The 18,439-nt window shown below is 49.7% G+C and overlaps 3 protein-coding genes across 3 annotated transcripts; all 3 read right to left on the reverse strand.

The window, feature by feature from the left end:
* Nucleotides 1-381: 381 nt before the first annotated feature.
* Nucleotides 382-4,933, reverse strand: ENH_00083400 (dynein beta chain, flagellar outer arm, putative; the record flags this gene model as incomplete). The annotated part of the gene is made up of 11 exons (XM_013583414.1): nucleotides 382-612; nucleotides 762-1,003; nucleotides 1,144-1,235; nucleotides 1,372-1,514; nucleotides 1,628-1,765; nucleotides 1,941-2,190; nucleotides 2,336-2,412; nucleotides 2,613-2,743; nucleotides 2,980-3,136; nucleotides 3,348-3,590; nucleotides 3,758-4,933. 11 exons carry the CDS (start codon nucleotides 4,931-4,933, stop codon nucleotides 382-384), a joined length of 2,880 nt encoding a protein of 959 aa, XP_013438868.1.
* A 1,665-nt stretch (nucleotides 4,934-6,598) lies between these two features.
* ENH_00083410 (hypothetical protein, conserved) lies at nucleotides 6,599-8,225 on the reverse strand (the record flags this gene model as incomplete). Its single annotated transcript, XM_013583415.1, has 4 exons — nucleotides 6,599-6,901; nucleotides 7,105-7,268; nucleotides 7,487-7,633; nucleotides 8,009-8,225. 4 exons carry the CDS (start codon nucleotides 8,223-8,225, stop codon nucleotides 6,599-6,601), a joined length of 831 nt encoding a protein of 276 aa, XP_013438869.1.
* A 3,118-nt stretch (nucleotides 8,226-11,343) lies between these two features.
* On the reverse strand, nucleotides 11,344-17,872 carry ENH_00083420 (ubiquitin carboxyl-terminal hydrolase, putative; the record flags this gene model as incomplete). The annotated part of the gene is made up of 13 exons (XM_013583416.1): nucleotides 11,344-12,049; nucleotides 12,367-12,593; nucleotides 13,035-13,274; nucleotides 13,537-13,764; nucleotides 13,949-14,157; nucleotides 14,291-14,392; nucleotides 14,606-14,858; nucleotides 14,996-15,175; nucleotides 15,646-15,798; nucleotides 16,312-16,396; nucleotides 16,638-16,756; nucleotides 16,993-17,395; nucleotides 17,586-17,872. The coding sequence occupies 13 exons, from the start codon at nucleotides 17,870-17,872 to the stop codon at nucleotides 11,344-11,346; spliced, it is 3,192 nt and encodes a 1,063-aa protein (XP_013438870.1).
* Nucleotides 17,873-18,439: the final 567 nt, after the last annotated feature.

Here is an 18,439-nt window from a genome sequence, read left to right on the forward strand (position 1 = left end):
AGGGAATCTGCGCGGGGTTATAAGGTTGCCATTCTTCAGAACAACTTCGCCGACTGGTTTAATAGTCGCTGCAGGCCTACCAAGGATAAAGGCATTTGGATCTTCATCAAATGGTTTAATCTGTAATTCGCGCGTTTCCCAAGCGGCTGAAATCTTATCCATGGTCTGGACAAGAGACTGTTGTACTGAGGCAAGTGTTGATATTTCATTTATAAAGTCCCGTTTCGAATATATATCTTTCTGATCTACTTCTCCCAAAGACACTGACTCTTCTGTGCCAGGAATCCTATGCAGAGTTACCACACCACCAAGAACGCGCCCTCCAATCTAAAGTGAGTCTGCAACAGTAACCGCAATGCGTCTTCAGCCATTGCTTGCCGCTTACTCAAGCTCTCCAAGAATCGCCTCCCAGTGTCGCCGTTTGAGGGCAGGGTTACCCAAATCCATAATAAGCGGCAAGCGGGCAATCCAGCTCTCAACTTCTTTTTTGAACTCTACTGCGACGGAGTCGGTTGGAAAGTTCTGCAGAGCTATGCAAGCTTCCTTCAGGTATCGCTTCACCCTAGCTTCTATTTCTTCAGAGTTCAATGAGGACAAAGGCAGGCCAAGCCACTATAAGAACACGGGAAGACAGAGCAATCGCATCAATCCCATATCAGCTCCATTCTAGTTCCAAATTATTTTGTTTTTTTCAGTTTACCGGGAAGAAACACTGGTGTGCAGGGCTGCGGTTGATGTAAGCAGCTCAAAGTTATCCTAACCTTTGACGTGTCGGCCTGCCAAGAGCAGATTTGCTGCCACATTTCCACCTTTGGCTTTATTCTGCGGAACGTTTCTTGAGTCTGCTTGGAAATAACAGCAGGACTTTCTGGAGCGAGGAGCTCCTTCATGCCTCTGAGCGTCTCTGCCTTGCCATAGGCGAAGTCGATGCGCTGCTGGTATTCCTTCAGCTGCTCAAAGCACCTGGTGGCGTTCTTCAATGCATCTAGCCGTGTGTACTCATCTGGAACATGTGAAGACGCAGTTAGAGCAATTTTGCAATAAGGGCGGAGTGCTTCCGCCAGTCCAGGCTCTAAACGGGACGCGTTAAGAGACACTTTGGCACTCCATACTCTGTGACTTATAAATGCAGACAGGATTCACCGTCATTGACGAGCCTGTCTAGGTCCTGTATCTCGTTGTCCACCTCTTGAGTTTTTGCTTTCAGCTCAAGCTTCATAGCCTGAATGTTGTTCCTGCGCAAAGAAAGAATCAGCTGCGCCCACTTCTCCGGGTTTCCCGCTCTTTCCAGACTTCACTTTCCGACAGAAAGCTATCTACTGCGGAGGAATTTGTATTTAGTCTGAGTCAGGAAACCCTAAGTTTGGGTACCTAATGTGCTCTGCTGCATCCAGTAGCTTGAATGTCTCAAACTCGTTTGCACTCTTCAGCATATTTTCCAGCTGAATGGTGTCTTCGACAGCCAGCCGGACACCGTATTGTTTCAACAAAGCAAACATTTCTTCAGCATCTGCCTGTATAATAAACCAGCGTCCCCGGTAAAGCTGATAGTATCTGACGAGGTCTCTCTGAGCAATATTGGTCTGTATATCTCTGCGAAGGCATGCCTCTGGGACGTTTTGCGCACCTTGTCTCGATCTAGGTCTTCAATTTGAGACTTGATCTCCTTGCAGCTACTCACGAAAGAGGCAAAAGACAGCAGTTTCGTAGGGCGTTCATCTAGGCGCCTGTTTATGGATTCGAAGCGGCTTGCAGTGGCTCGTACCTAAAAAGTTAAGCAGTCGAATGGCATAGGGCAGGAGAAGATGTCAAAAGCGCAATCAAGGAAAAAGCCGAGGGCTGGGGAAGCTGAAGCTTGGCATGCATTCCTGGCAGTATAGACGTTAAGGAGAAAAATCCCCCACTGAAACTTGCAAAATGTTACGAGTTCTAGGACTCACGTGCTCTTTCATGAGTTTCCACAGAAGGCGTTTCATAAAAGTGAGGGCTCTTTCCGTAATGGGCTGCAAGGAGGACTTAAGAGTCCTCGCTTCTATTGAAAATAGCCCAACTGCGTGTACGGGGTTGAGTTTTTCCAGTTTCTCCTCAAACTCTGTTATTAACTCCATTTCACTGGACAGTTCATCGTGGCCAGTTATCGAATTGGCGAATTCCGTCTCGTCCCAATTCCGTCCATATTCGTAAATCTGCCTGTTTCAGGCAAGCAATAAGTCAACAAAAGGCGTTTTCCCAGGGAAACGTACATGGTAAAAGTATTATTATCTTCGAGGGAGCCCAAAATGAGCATATCCAAGAGACAGCCTTGGCTGTTCATATAGCGACATGAATTCTTCACCTGTATATTCCGAAGTACGACTCCGAGTACTTTTGCGCGCGGTCGAAATCTTTGAAAAGTCTCTCTTCAATTCGTTTCTGCACAACAGTTTAGTGTTGTTGCCCTCTTGAGTCACATGACATCACCAGTGTGATTGCGCTTCTGGTGTAAAGCTGTTCTATTGCAGCGCAAAAGCGTTTCATCTAGTGAGAAATTAGTTTTGAACGCATGAAGTACGAAGGCGTTCTGTTAAAGAAAAATAGCTAAATTTTCTGTACTGCAAGGCATTCAATAGTACCTTCATAACCTGCAAGTGCTTGGACTTCGATAGCAGCGATTCCAGACTTAGCGTTGGCCCCTGTGCAACTGAGTCTTCAAATTGGCGGCATTGGCTAAGTAAAGGGACACTGCTGACGGTGGAAATGACGCCTGTGTTTTCACGGAATACTCGCCGTCGATTTGTCTTTGAGTCGAAAAGTTTTAGTTTGATCTCCTATTAGTGCGTACATCTCTAAGTTACAGAGGTGTCCTGGCCTATCTGATTATTGGCAGGCTGCTCCAAGTGTGATGCGGAATCGCTGCGGAGTTGCTTGGAATGCCAGCTTAAATCTTGTGTACTGGCGCATGTGCATTTTGGAGGCACACCTTCAAGTGTAATTTCTTACCATCCCACCACTCCTGATGCATGGAGATGAAGTCCAAACGGCTAGGGTCGAGTTCAACTTTCTTGCTTCCAAAGGACACGTTAACTGAGAAGAGCTTCGAGCAGTTTTCTGCTGTGCCAAGACGTTCTAACATCTTGGCTGCTGCGTTAGTGACGGCCTGCACGGGGGTAGGATATAGACACGATGTATGACTGCATATATTTCCCTCAACCCCAGAAAGGCTCCTGCTGTAGGGCTGTTGAACACTGCACACGTTTTTCTTATCCCCTCATAGGCGCCCACTACAAAGCCGCTAAGCAGCAGACACGCCGTCTAGGCAGAAACAATTTCTGCATGAAAGTGGGCCTGCAGCTGCTAGAGAGTCGCACCTTTGCAAGTCTCATGGTGAGGATGAGATCGACAAGAAGTATAAATTGTCCGAAGAGTGCTTGGTTCTTGTATGCTAGCCGTATACGTCTCTGCTGCTCTGCCGCCTCTCTTTTTGCCTGGAAAATTGACTTTCCTTTATTTGTAGAACAAGCTTGCATGGGATCGACCTCCGGAAGTTGTGTTGCCTCGTGGAGCTTCTGCATCAGGGCGGCAAGCAGACTTCGTGCTTCGCTATGCTTGGCCTGCAACCAGTAGAACTGATAAAGGAGCCTGTCGATTCAGTCACTGGAGAGACGCCCAATTTTTTGTCCTAGGAGCCTCAAAAGGCCATTGGACACGCTTCTGTACAGGCGGCCAGCATCAATGGGGCTCTATGTGAGCCGTCAATGCTCTTCTACTTTGTGCTGACCTCCAGCTCTTTAGTTGCTCCAGTCTTCGGATCCGAGCTAAGAGCCTGTTGCTGGGCGATGAATTGCGAAATATCATAGAGTGTGGGTTGCAGCTCGACTAGTTTAACTTCGCTGACGCCGGCGAGTACTTTGTGAATTTGCAGTAGGTGTTCACAATATATCGGTTTGGCTACGAAAAGCGTTTTACATAGCGTTTCCCTCCGCTCGTCGAACACGTGTTTCCTTGAAGCATGACTCCACAAGCATAAGACCTTCCGAGCGACAAAAGTCTTGAAGAATGGCAGAGTCCGCAGCAGGGAATGGACGAATGCTTGTCTCATCCACTCGTCCTGCCTGAAGCACTCTGACGGCTTTCCTGGGCAAATATGCATTACTGCCGTTTCCGATATGGTGAAGTGTTCTGGATTCACTTCATTCTGTGGCACAACGACTAGCTTGTACGGATCAAATACCATCGGATCTGTGGGTGCCCTATTACAGAAGAGAAATTTGGTTTTTGTTGTGCTTCCATGCCGTGCAAAGAACGCCACGGCATCCCGCTCCGTCTTTACTTTTGTTAGATCCGCATAGCCCTGTTCATCAAGATCTTGATTCTGCGCTGCCGGATTTTCTCCTTCAGTCTGCATTGCCATTAGGCGTTCTAACTGCTCGTTAGCAGTATATCTTACCTCTTCAGCTCCACCGTTATTGGGTGAAGCAGTGGTATTCACGAACGCATCGTATAAAAAGCTAATGTGTTTAGGCACAGCTGATCCTGTGTTAACCATCTGCTGCAGAGTCGAAAGAGACTTTTCACGATCGTTCCTTATCTTTTTTCTGATGCTTTCGCCCTGTACTTGCTGACAATCGTTCAGGAGGGAATGCATAATTGGAGGTGAGCGTTGTACTCTAACACCGTCAATATTGTGTTTTGCCTCTCTCAGATGAGGCAGAGACCAGTCAGCGTTCTGAACTAAGCGATACGGAGCTGTGCATCGCAGCGCTTCCGCAACTAAACTATTGTCATTGTCTCGTTCGTGAGGATCTGGAAGATATCGCCTATTGCTAGCCAACGGCCTCGAGCAACAAGCGTCAAGGCCGCCCTCAAGTGGTCCGTCTTCGCCTGCTCCACCGCTAACACTCTCTACAGGAGTATTATTAGAAGGCGAATGGCGGGGGAGCTCGTCAGGGTTCATCTTTGTGTTAGTGGCTGAACGCTCGACACCTGAATCACTCCCGTTCCTCTCGCCCCCTTCACGCGAGGTTGACAAGTGTCTCATTTAGGCTGGCCCCCAACCGCAACTGATAAGCGTCAGTGTTGATCAGTACTAATGTTGAAATGAAGCCCAAACCACCGCACTGAGCCAGGCGCTTGGCTATGCCTACCATGCAATGTAAGGTTGTGCACCAACAATAGCAGCCATTGACTTCTTACGAGTTCCTTCTAACCCCAAAGTATCAAAATGATGCTTACAAGTGCTCTCATTGCATGGTAGTTTCCAGTTTCCGTCCCAGTCGGCACTCTTTTTCACCATCCTACGGAAGCCTGCTGCTCTGTTAATCAGCCACTTTTACAGATATGCCTGACCTTCGCCGCTACACTCACTCCACTACGTTGCCGTCCAAATAGGATGGCTGGTGCTGTCTTGTCTGTTGTTGTCGCTTTTAATGAGGCAAACTGCATTCTCCCCTCCTGCCCTTCCCAAGAAGTGGTAGGTGGCGTTGCACCTTGCTTTATTTGCACTATACTGTTCCGTCCTCAAATCGCAAATGATATGCGTGTTATTTGAATAGAACAGCTACAATTCCTCGTTTGGATAGGCTTAGCTGGCAGTTACCACAGTGAGACAGCTAAGGTTGGGTCTGCAGCTTCGGCAACGAGGCGCCGTTTGCACCAGGTGTTTGTACAATACTGTTCAGCAACTCTTCGAGTGGAGAAAAGAAGTAATGGGTGCGCTGTATGCGTTTCAAATGCTGCTGTGGATTGATGAAGAGCAGTCTCACTAATATCTCCTCATCTTGTGCTGTACGTGTCGGACAACCGTCCATGCCCATCTGCGTACCGCTTCCCTAAACGAGATCCCAGAAAATTTGCTCCTGAGCAACTGTTTATGGTTCATTGAATATCTTCAAAGTAATCATTTCAAGAAGGTGTTGGGCGAACAGGAGTGCGACCGGCGATTCCAGCCCTTCACGCCTGCTCAATCGCCAGGTGTGCAGCAGAGCAGCCCTGCCAAAAGGACTTTGCCTCTCCCGAATAAGGAAACCTTATTAAAGTTTGAAGTTCATTGCTTTCACTTCCTCAGTATGCACATATGCCGTCCCACACGACCTTCGTCCACGCTGCAAGCGTTATCCGCAGGGTGTGAGCGAAGCAGTGCACCTACATATTCCGCATCTCGTTTGTAAGTCTTTCTAAAGCTGATCAAGAAGTTTGATACCATCAAATACTCGGCCAACAAGGAGAAAGTATGGCCGATAGCTGCACGGCTCATGAAAGTTGGTGTCAATCGGTTGGTACCTAGCTGAACTGCGATATCCCATGCAAATATCTGAAGCGAAGCGAAAAACTTGGTGTGCTTAGCTGTGGAGCTCATCACTGGAGGCTGGCATGGACAAAAAAATCCAGCTAAATGCTTGCAATCTACACGACCTGCTGTATATACCTCTTGGCGGGGATCGGGAGAAAAGCCAACACAAATGCTTTTTCCTCTTCCGTCCTAACTTCTGGCACATTTTTCTCTTGGAGAAGGATACAGTGATGCTTATTTCCCATCTACAGCGCGACAGCGAGTCCCGATAGTGTGAGATCTACTGGAGTAGTGGGTGCATCACAGCACTTCCCCGTTTGATCGTATAGATTAGCAGCAACCCTTCGCTGGCCTCTGCTCCCTGCGAGCTTGGCTTCTCTTCCTCCTGCATGGTTCTTGGGCACCAGCTGAGGCGCATGCGCCATAGGGAGTTTTGCTTGCCGGGTAGACGAAACACTTGCCGCCTTCCGATCTTGCGATTTCCTCAAGCTTTTGCTGGTACTTGCGAATCAGCTCCAGTTCTTCTTGACGAGCAATTTCAGAGGCTCGGGCTTCCCTCTCTTGGATTTCCTTCATACGGCGGACCTCTTCGTCGTAGATCTGCTGCTGCGTTTTGTGCGCATCCTCAAGAAGCTGCAGTAGACGCAAGGGACAGGAAGGCCAGCTGGGGTCGACCATTTCAGATCTTTGCTCTATGTCTGTAGGCGTCGCTGCCGCTGCACAGGCTTGCAAATGTAAGGGCTCTAAGCGAACCCCCGTTTTTGTGCGTATTTGTCCAGTTAACATCCTAGCCATTCACAAGCCTACTACCTGTCTGTTCACGAATATCCTCTCACCCTGTTCCAGTCTTGGATTTGTTTTTGTTGTTCCTCCAGTCCCTGTTGGTATACGGCCTGCTGCTTGACATACTGTTCCTGGAACTCCTTCATGGCCTTTGCATAGTTGGCACTTTGCTCTTCTTGGTCAGCGCGCAGCTTCTCCATCCACTCCGCCTGGTCGTCTGTGTGAGAAGGCAACCAAAATATTAGATGAGACACAGAGTTTGCAAGGACGCGCGGCGAAATCAGAAAATTCGCACTGGAAGCTGTTACATATAGGCAGCGATGTACAAAAAGCAAGTGTGACGTAACAGTATACGAACGCTAACAGTGGCAAACAAAGATAAATGCAAAGTGTGAACAGGGAAAGAACCACATGCAAAAAACTGGGATCACCTACCAGCATGAGTGTCAAGTATCTTCTTGAGCCACACAACTGCAAGGCTCTTAAAATCGTCCACGTTGAGGTTTGCATCTCCGAAGAGGCGAGTAGTCGCAACCCCAAACTCCGCCAGCTCGTGGCGCACATGAGAAGGATCAAGGGCACCTGCGCAACAAAAGTCACAGCAACACCAGTAACTGCAGAGTTGGGTAGTCATACGAAGCGCTACGTTGTGTGGCCACATATCCACATGAACTCCATGAGAAGAATAATTGCACCAGTACTAACGATCCGCGTGTCATATGCATGAATAAATATGGCTTGCGATGTGATACATTCAGTGTGTAGAATTGTGCGCGTGCTTGTGCGTTTGGTGTGATGTACAGTTCATATGTATGCATGCATAGATAAGACATATAATGTGTGTAAATGCGTGCAGTATGAATAGTAAATGTGTGTGGGAACTGTGGTTCGCCGCGCATAGTACCGGGCGGGTGGGACGCCCTTGTGCTCCGTAGGCCTTTTGCCTTGTACACTTACCAGACTCTTTGCTAAATCTTGTGACGTACTCAATCAGCCCATACTGCATTAGCAGATGGCGAATAACGGGCTCGAGAGTAGCGTACGGAAGCGTCAGAGTGCCCTCCACGTCGTGACAGCTAAATGCCATCTCTAGCTGCTGCTCCAGGCCGGGGTACAGAGTGTATATTTCACGTTTAATGTTGTGTTTCTCCTGGGTAGTGAGCGACTGACCCATCTTCCGAAGATCTTGAGGAAGGAAAAAGGGAGAGCGCCCTCTTTAAACACTGAAAGCGCACAGTGAGGGAACGAAGTGAAGCCCAGTTCCTAGACGTACGACCCAACAAAGAGAAGTGACAAAGAACGGGCTGCAGGAATATTTATCAGGCCCCAGCTGTTCGGCTTTTGCCTTTTGTATTTTGCCTGCAGAAGCTTCTTCACAGCCCTGCGCACTGGTGGTGTCGGCTGTGGAACAGCTTTTGCAGTTTCCGCCTTCTATCTGAGACAATTCTAATGAAATCACAACTCTTCATTCCAGTCTTAATTGAAAAAGGGAGATAAAAAGGGAAAAGTCTTCCTGAGCCTCACCGGGTTGAGTGCGGCGAGCTGCTGTGCGCGTTGTCGGCCCCCCGTGATAGTAGGCTGTATGTATGGAAGAGGTGTTACTTCTGCTGAAGGTCACAGGGACAAGTACATGAAAAAGATGTCGGATTGCAAGCAGGAAGAAACACCACAAACAGGTTTTAAGCTAGTTAGATATGAGCCCGAGGCGATGGCAGGCCCGCGCAGCTGTTCTGCAACTGGCTGACTTGAATTTGCACCGGAGAAAGCTTCTTTGGGCGTGAACTGTCAGCAATAAGGAGGCAGTTGAGACAGCTTGAATTCAGAAGGTATTGCTGCGAAAAGGAAGAGGCCAGAGTGGAAATGCAGAAGCCTATCGTCGGCGCCTCAGCACAGAGAGCCCCTGACCGCTCACCGATGCTGCCGCGGCTAGCCGGTGGTAAACCTTTCTCCCTATCTGTCTCCTGCTGCGCCTCGTTACCTCAATTTTGCTACTTTTTCAATGCATCTATGCACTTTAAGCAAACTGAATTCAATTATATATGTCCTTGTCCTTAGACATACACCACACAAATAAAACCCACTCGCCTGGCGCGCAGCCAGCCGTCGAGTCTTTCAGCCAACCAATCTTGCTACGCAGCAGTTCCTGTCTCAGTTTCTGCCTACGAATACCTCCGTTTATCGGTACATTTATAACGAATTGATCCACTAAATTAGTCGTTGTGTGAGAATCTAACTTCGCTAGCGTCGTTCTTGCACTGCCCAGCCTAGACAGTAAGCAATTATTTGCCTGTATTTCTGCTAAAGCGTGCATCCTACTCCGTGAATCCTTGAATACATGAAGCTGGCTATTTTACTTGCAGGCTAAGAAAAATAGATTAGATCCAGCCGTTAGTTGTAGCATCTACTACCAGCCAAGACCATCCCAAACTACATTTTGGAGGGAAAGAAAGACCTACAGAAAACCATCTTCAGTATCCGTCTCTAAACAATACCAGCTGAAACGCGCAATATGATAGCCCCTAAAAATATACATTCTGCGTGAGGCCCCTCGGTAGGCTGAAGTGGCTACAACCCAAAGCAAGGAACAAGCAAGATGTACAGATGCAAGGGCCATTGCACATCAACAGACCTGCGCACGCGCTCTTTCATGCAGCTCATGTAAAGAACTTGCTACATCGAAACGCGGATTCTTCTTAACCAAATCTAAACGGCTTTTCCGAAGTAAACGTGAATGAAACACACAGTACAATTCTAATTAGATGAAAACAATGAGATAGTTCTAAACCCTCAGGGTGTTGCGCAAGCCAGCCGGTACGGTGGAATGATTGAGGTCTCGTATCAAGCCCAGGGTGAAGGGCAAAGCAACCTTGGTGAAAGGTGCTTTACGAGCAATTAACAACTAAGTACTGTCTATACTCCGGAAGCACTTCGGAAAGCGCTAGAAGCTAAAATAGCAACAAAACGACGTTGTGCCCATTCGCAGTAATCCGGGTAGACGGTTACAAACTTGGAGCACTACCTCTTGTAAAGTTCCGAGTGTAGAGCAGAAGATGGCGTGGATAGATCATGTGGCAACGTCTGCCAAGCCAGGGGGTGATGGACCAGCGTGCATAAGAACAGCGTAACCTCGCAGAGAGGTCCACGTACCTTGCACACACTTCTCCCCAGTTCTGCCAGTTGTGGAGTTGCCTAGTGACGTTGATTGTGTACAGTTACAGTGGATCCTGAGTCCACTCCCTTTGGTAATGTTTATGAACCGGTGACTGTCACGAACTCCGCCATTCAACTCCTTACTAATTTGTCGGGTGCTGCCTTCTTTGGTGCGCAGCTGTTCACACTTGTGATTAGCACCTATGCTTAACTTAGGCAAGGCAGGAGCAAAACGTACCTCGGCAACACTCGAGAGCTACGGTGGAAACAGTTTCGGAACTAAATGGGAGCTTTGCCTAATTGTCTTATCGCGCCAGGTAGACGCCATGCTTGGCGCTACAGTAGCAGCAGCGAACTGTGACAGAAGCAGACCAGAGCGTTTATCGCTAAGGCTGTTGGGCGCAATATGGAGAGTTCAGTGTGCAACAGCAGCAGCAGCGGGAACGCCACCAACATGCGCCTTCATGGGGAAAATTTTCCCCTCTGTTGATGCCGCTTTTGCTGCTGGTGCTACTTTTGCCCGGGTAATAGGTAATACGCGTGGGCACAGCACCTGTTCTGAATAGTCGGCAGGAACATGCTGCAGGGAGCAGCATGTTCCTGCTGCAGCAGCTACTGCTCTTGCAGCAACTGTGGACAGTAATGGCAAAGCAGAAGGCCGTTATCGCAGTATCAAGTGAATTGCTTTTGGGCCGCTACATTCCGTGGTGCTGCGCCCGCGGTGATGGGGGAAAAATAAAGCAGCGACTTGCAAGGCAGGGATGAAGCCACACAAACGCAGACACAGAAAAAAGACAAAAAACAGTGCCATTGTGCTTTGTCCGGAAAGGGAATTGTGGCAGGCAGCCCAGAGTGAGCAGCTCCTTGCACACATTTCAGCGGTAACGGGAGCTAGGTTCAAGCACGACGAGTTCGGCGCAGAAGGACAAGAAAAGAAGCAGCTCGTAAGAAAGAGGCGGGCAGGCAGCGCCAGAAAAAATAGTGAATGAGCTCGAAAAAAGCACTGTTGGCAAGTAGTTAAGTCAAACGGACAATCGAAGGCAGAGAAAATGAGGCAGGGAAAAGTGTCGGGCGAGAGGAATGCCATAGACTCATTTCTGATGCATCACAGCCGGCTCTCTTACCATGCTTCATGCCTCTGTTCAAGTCTCTGTCTGGCCTTCATCTGCATCTATTCTCTTGAAAAGGAGAAGATAGGCATGGTCAGTGTTGCAGGTTGGCACCCTGAGCACCTTCTCATCATTATACTGCAGCCAGCAGCCGGGATCTTCCGAACTGCGCACATGGCAAATGTAGTGACCTCCGGAGACGCTGGAACCCAAGTGCGACACAAACGCGAAAAGTCGATAGACTCCAGCGCCGTCCCCTAGACCTCGCCGGCACCGTTCCAAAGGGGATAAGCCAGCTATTGCTGCCTCCTCTTCTGCTCTCTCTCGTGCCTCAGTTTCGCGCTCCTCATCTCTGGCAACAGGAGCAGCAGTAGTTGCTGCTGCTGCTGGAAGCACTTCGTCCACAGCCGCGGCAAGATTTTGGCCTTGAGACAACAGCCAGTCAGCAGCACGACCAGAATCAAAGACATCTGATTTCTGCGTTCCTCCCGCTGCACTCAGCTGTCTCCTTGTCGCGAAGAATGCTGCCCTTACACTCCGCTCGTCAAATCCCAAAGCAATCAAACTAGACACAGCTTCTGCATCCGGCTCTTCCCCTGCAGCGCCACACGATGTTCTTGCTGAGGAAGGAGGTGGTGTAAGCGGAAGAGGGTCGTTTATGTCAGGGTCGTCCAAGTGGCCCATAAGCCACTCCACGCAACTTTCAGCAGCAGCGCCCCCAGTGGCCCGAACAGCACGTCTGTGAAAAAGCCACAGCAATGTGGCCAATGATGGTTAAAAGTAGTTATAAATATATTGATGGAAAGAAAAGGAGGAAATATGTCAAAAGGACGTAGGATATGCACGTGTACTTCGGTTTGGTTGCACCCTCCCATTTCTTCCTATCAATCTACCTCTTCAATGCTGCCTCTGTCTTTCTGATTTTTCGCTTATTTTCTTTCCTTCTCCTTTCCCATCATCTCCGAGTGCCGCATTTGCCTGTCTGTGCTTATATTCTTTTAAATGTGCCATTGTTGTTTGTCTCTTCTTCCCGCGTGCATTTATGCTATCCCTTACTTGGCGGCATTGCTGGAGAAGCCCATCGATTCCAGCGTAGCGACAACTTCAGAACCTTGTGCATCTTCTGCCGCTTCTGCGGTTTCTCCTTCTATTTTTGCCTCTTCTGAGCTGCTCTGCTGCTGCAGCTTCTGCTGTTGCGTGGACGACGGCTTGTCGGGCAGTTCTTGCTCCTCTGGCTGAAGTCCAAACGCCCGAAGCTCCTCGAAGGAAACCTCCTCAGGAATCTGAAGGAAGCGTAAACTTTCAATCCTAGTCAGAAATACAAAGCGCTAATCACACAGAATGCAACCCCAAGCACCCAATATACAGTGAAAACAATGGGTGTGAACCATAAACATTGTTGTACTGCTTGAATCATTTTTCACGTAAGTCCAGCACTCCATGTGAAGCAGTATTCTCACCACATTCGTAACTGCCACTATCTCTAAACCTTATCTACACGCATCGAAATCTCATCGCAAGCACATGAGACCTACACCAGACCCTCAACACTCCAGATGTTCCAAATGTTGTTCCAAATGTTTCCTGCCCACCCAGTGCCCCTCTGTCCACCAAAATATTTGTCCGAATACACCTCATTCCGAAATGTTACCATAACGCTGGTAAGTGAAGCCGGGTATCTACGCGCCGCACCCTGAATCCTCTGGCATTTTCCTGCTCTTTACCTGTACTGAGCACTTGAGCTTCTTTGGAATCCACCGGTCGCTGATATAGAAGCGCTTGAGGAAGACAAGCAAATACTCAGGGTAGTTCGTCAAGCGCAATGTCTTCTCAGCATCGCCTTTGCTGCCTGTGGCAGGAGACAGGTAGTCCTGAACTACAGCAGCAGCGGCTGCTGCTCCAATGCAACGCGAAATAGGCACAGAGGGCGCAGCAGCAACAACCTTCTCTTCAGATTCCCCATGCTATGGACAGCGCAACGCATACAAAAAGCCTCAAAGTCTTCAGTAATAGACAGCCACTAGTGAAGCAATAAGCCAGTGGAGCGAGGAGACAGGAGTTTAAAGTGGAGCGTAGAGATGTCGACACGAACCCATAGCGTGAAAAGACAGACGTCACAAAAAGATGAAAATAAAACAAAATGGTGAAAGATTCTGCCCGTGTTACGGAAAAGGAAGTGCCGGGGAGCAAATCTGCTGCTGCCACTGCAATAGCTGATGTGCGCACTGTCTCCGTCGTGTCGCCGCCCGTGTCTGCCCCGGTTTCCGATTCTGTGGGTGTGCCTTCAGCGCCCTTTCTCCTCTTTTGCTGACGCTGCTGCTGCTGTTCTTGCTGCTGCTCCTGCTGCTCTTCCTGCTGCTGAATATCCACCGGAATTGGCAATGCCAACACCTGCTGTTGGCTGTAGGTATATCGCACCTGGTGGGACTGCAGACACTCTAGACGCTGCTCCACCTGCAACATGTACGCATGCATAGAAGCAGCACACGCAACATCAGGAGATGCAGCAGCTACAACAGGCGTGGGGTTATAGGTAAGCCAAAAAAACAGACGCAGCGCAGCAACCCTGTCAGATTACGAATCGCAGCAGTAGAATATGCTGCAGTACCCGCTGCACAATAACCATGCCGTCACTGACCCCAAAGGAAAAGAGCGAATCCACCGTGCCTCTCCCACTAGCCTCTTCTGCGGTCTTGAGGGTCTCGTCCGTGATCCCCAGTGCAGAAGCAGCAGCAGTAGCAGCACAGCAATCACCCAGCTGCAGCAGTCGCCTGAGCTGCTGCAGTTGCCTTCTGTCCCCTGCCTCTCGCTCAATGACCCATGACAAGAGTAAGGACAAGAACTCCTCTGAAGCATAAGCAGTAGTGCACATTCCAACAGCGAAAATTAGTCCCCTTTTCGCCCTTCAGCACCGTCTGCAACAGTCGCGACGGAGTCGTCACAGAAAAAGTAAGCGGAAGAGCAGCAGAAGCATTCTAACCCGCATCCTGTTGTCTACTGCTAGCGAACTCCGCATGCAAGGAGCCAATAATCGCTCGCAAAGACAAAGGTGAGACCGAGTCGTGAGCCATGTATGGTAGATCTGCAGCAGCAGCCGCAACATCCATGCAGCGCTATCTCTTCACCAGCAGCGTCAGAAACGCATGAAGTGGCGGTACCTAATGCTGAACACCAAGGTCGTCCCGCTTTTCCCCACCCTGCCCCTTTAGTTGCTGGTGCACAAGATAAACAACTCTACATTGCAATTTGGTGAGTGCAAAAGCAACTAACACGGAGACCGACAAAGTCAGCGTACCATCTAGTAGCTGCTTTTCTCCAATTTGCACATCTCGCTGCTGCAGCGTCTTTTGCAAGAGTAGCAGCCCAAGAGACTTCTGCATGCAAACTCGGCGTGTCTGCAGGGCTACGGCAAGGGCCCCTAGCTGTATAGAGAGACACTTTGCCGGGCCTCCCGCTGCTGCTGCTGCTCCCGGGAGACCCTGGCCGCAAATTAGAGGTTCGTACAGCGACAAAAATTTTTCACGAAAACGTGGAATGCTAAAAAGAGCCTAAACGCACCCACACATACCGTCTGCTGGGAAGCCGACGTCCTGTACCTCAAGCCCCAAACCAGAAGCCCGGGGTGTTCACAAGAGAGAGTCGTCTTTGCTACCCTACTTGTTTTGCTGGTTCAGCTTCACCTCACCTGGAGCACGGAATTTACATAGCAAGTATTGCCCAGATTTCTCAGGCCCACAGCGCCGGCACCCCTCGGCTGCTGCTGCTGCTTCTGCTGCTCCGCCGCAGAGGCCGCAAGAGAAGCCCAATCGTACTTGCAGTTCAGGTCTATCGCTAACTCGTTTGTGCTACGCTCTGTCTTCCGAAGCTGTAACAGTGACCACGCAGCAGCGCAAATCCCAAACATGCCCGCAGCAGAACAATAAAGTGCAACAGCAGCTGGAGCTGCTGCCCTACCGATGGCAACTGTATCGTGGCAGCTGCAGTAGCTGCTGCTGCTGCTGCTGCAGCTACTGCAGCAGTGAAGGCAAGCATCAGTGCCACTAGCTGCTGTTGCGCGTATGTTTATATCCGTGGAACCATGAAAAATACCAAAATAGGCAGCCGCAGCACCAGTTAAACCATAATCATCAGAAGCATGCAAGAACACATCACGAGAAACGCAGTCCTCATGAGGGCAGCAGCAACGCAATATCTGCCACTCGAAGCACGCCATTTCCAGTTACAGCGATAGCATAACCGCCAGCGGCGGCCGCCCCATCACCAAAGCATGCACCACCGGTAGCCCCACAACCAAGAACAGCAGAAGCAGCAGGAACAGCAACAGGGCATGCTGACTTGTTGTGTTTCAATTCCAAATCTGGCAAGATGCTCTGGGAGGTTCGGGTCAATGACTGTGCTGTCTTCGTCAGGGGCGTAAGAAAACACGTCAGCAGAGTCCGGAGAAATAGTCCCTAGTTTTACAATGAGGGGATAAATAGAACCTGTTTCCTAAACAGGACAATGCAAGTGCAAAGACACAAACGGTGGCGGGGAGAGGCACACTGACTAACGTACAACTAAACGGAAAAGATGCAGTAAGTTAATTCACCTATTTGTACACGGCTGAATAGTCAATACATGCACGCATTCATGTAGAGGTTAACAAGTATGCAAAGTTACGCCTTCGCTAAAGAGATAGTTGCAAGGGACACATAAAAGGATGTCCTGGGACCGACAGCAGATGAAGAACACAGCCCTATGCATGAGCTCGTAAACGGAGATAAAGGCAGATATGGCGTCTGCAAAACTACAGGTAGAGAAATGCAAAGGCGTGGGAGCAACTGGAAGGGAGTGCAACCAGAAACAAAGAACGGTACAAACGTGGACAAGCAGGGAGGCTACGGCAGAAGTAAACAGCAACGCATGACGCAAACACGGAATGCCACGTCGAACTGCAGCAACAAGAAAACAGTTACCTAGACACCAGAGCAAAATTAGCAACAACAACAGCAACAGCAGCACCTTGTAGTGCCTGATGGCGGCTCCCTCTCTCCCGTCAGCACAACCCCCACCAGCTCCATACAGCTTTCGGCCACAGCCAATAAACCTGAATTAAAAGCAACAAGAACAGCAGCAGCAGGTACAAACGTTAAAAAAAGCACGGCTGTTTCACCAGCATAAGTTGCCTCAGCAACAAGAGCATCATCCGGAACTGCAGTGCCGGCAGCAGCAACAGTTCACCTAGCTACAGCAATAACTCCGGCGTCAACAACAGCAGCACCGGCCGTCCCAGTGACCGCCGCAAGAATAACAGCAGCAACAGCAACTACGGCAACAACGGGACGGACCCATCGGAGAGGTTGAGCCAGAGGTTGGTCGAGGCGCCGCAATCGGCACACTTCCAGTTTGACGGAGAAATCTTCGGCGGGTCCTCGATGACGGGCAAATTGGCGGCGTACTTGCTCGGCTGCACATATATCTCCAACAAGGCACAGATGAAATGCTCGTATGGAAGCAGCAGCACGAACACATACAAAAAAGATGTTATTTCAGCGCTGTCAAACTGTCAAATCAGTTTTCGAAAACCAGCGAGGCCAAATACCACACATCAGAGCACGAGCGGTGAGTTATGTGTGAACGCCAGCAGCGCGGACACAAGTCCACGAGCTACAGGAGACACAGAAACGACAGTGGCCGTCTTACAAAGACTTCTTCGACCCAAGCTGCAGAAGGGGCTGGATCGGCCACTGCATGCTTCATCTCCGCGAGGTGCTTCGCTGCTGTAGCAACAGCAACAGGTACTTCTGGGTCATCTAGGGATAAAAACGAGAGCTGCTGCAGCAGCTGCTCCTCGTGCTGCTGCAGCAGCTGCAAGTCACTGCGCCACTGCTGATGCTGCTGCTCTTGCGCTTCCTCATCTCCCTCAGCGCGCTTCTGCTGCTGCTTGCTGCTGCTGCTGCCACCGCAGTACAAATTTGCCAGACTCCTTGCAGCAGTGGCAGAAAGTTCTCTTGCTGGGGTGTAGACACACAGGCGATACGAAAGTGTCGGCTCTACAGATGCAAAGTTCCCCGCTGGGTCAATCATGTCGCCTTCCGCACTGAACCTGGAACAGGCGCAAAAGCGGCAATAACGAGCAGCGATTGCGGCAGCAACAGCAGCAATGAAAAAACAGAAGCCGCATCTTACATCCTACACAGATAAAATAGAGTGGCGAGGAGCCGCACCACTAGTGCCACCAATGGCAGCAATACCAGCAATGGCAGGTGCCGTAGTGTAGTGTCAACGGTACGCACCCGCCCTCCACATCAATGGCCATCTTGGTGGGCTTGCCTTTCCCTGTCGCTGCAGTACTTGTATCTGTTTGTGATGTGTTAGTATGAGCACTGCTCGTGTTATTTGTCTGTGCTTCCGCTTCTTTTCTTCTGTTGTTCGCTGTCGTGGCGTTCAGCTCGTGAACGCTGGAGCTGAGGTGGACATACACCCGAAACCCGCTGAGAGCCGCATCTGCAGGAAGAGATTCCAAGGAAACGGACAAATATGTTTTCATATTTATGAAAAGGCCGAACGGGCCATGCACCATGTCCAGCCTGAAACACACATTAACAGCGACAGAGACACAGAAATATGCAAAATAATGAACCACCAGGCAATGCAAATGCAGCTAAAGGCGCACGAGGCACCGCTGGCGCACAGGCGCATAAAGTTTACACGCAAAGCTAGAAGGAAACAGGGAATGGCTTGCACACAGGCAAGTACAACGACAGAAGCCAGAGGAAGCATAAACGAAAGACACACAGACGTAAACAGTCACACACTGCAAATGCCAGAAAGAGCTCAAGCAATACGACAGCAAACAATGCCTGAGGTTTGCCCCAGATATTCCAGAAAGTGGGAGAAAGCAGGGGGAGAAAACCAGAGTAAGCAGTGCGGCGGCGTCCCACGCTACTGCTGCCCACGCTGCTACTGCAATTGTTGGAGATTCTGCTGCTAACTGAGGGAAAATCGCGTTTAGCTCTGATTCAACTGCATCTGTGCTATAAGCACGTACGAGTAGTCGCTGCATTGTTTGTTTATTCTCCCTGAAGCTCGTGTTGTTGCTGCTGCTATGACGGCTGCTTCCTGCTGCAGCACGGCGAGAGCCGCGGCG

Source organism: Eimeria necatrix, genomic scaffold (genome assembly GCF_000499385.1).
Source record: "Eimeria necatrix Houghton genomic scaffold, Enh_scaff92, whole genome shotgun sequence".
NCBI lineage: Eukaryota > Apicomplexa > Conoidasida > Eucoccidiorida > Eimeriidae > Eimeria > Eimeria necatrix.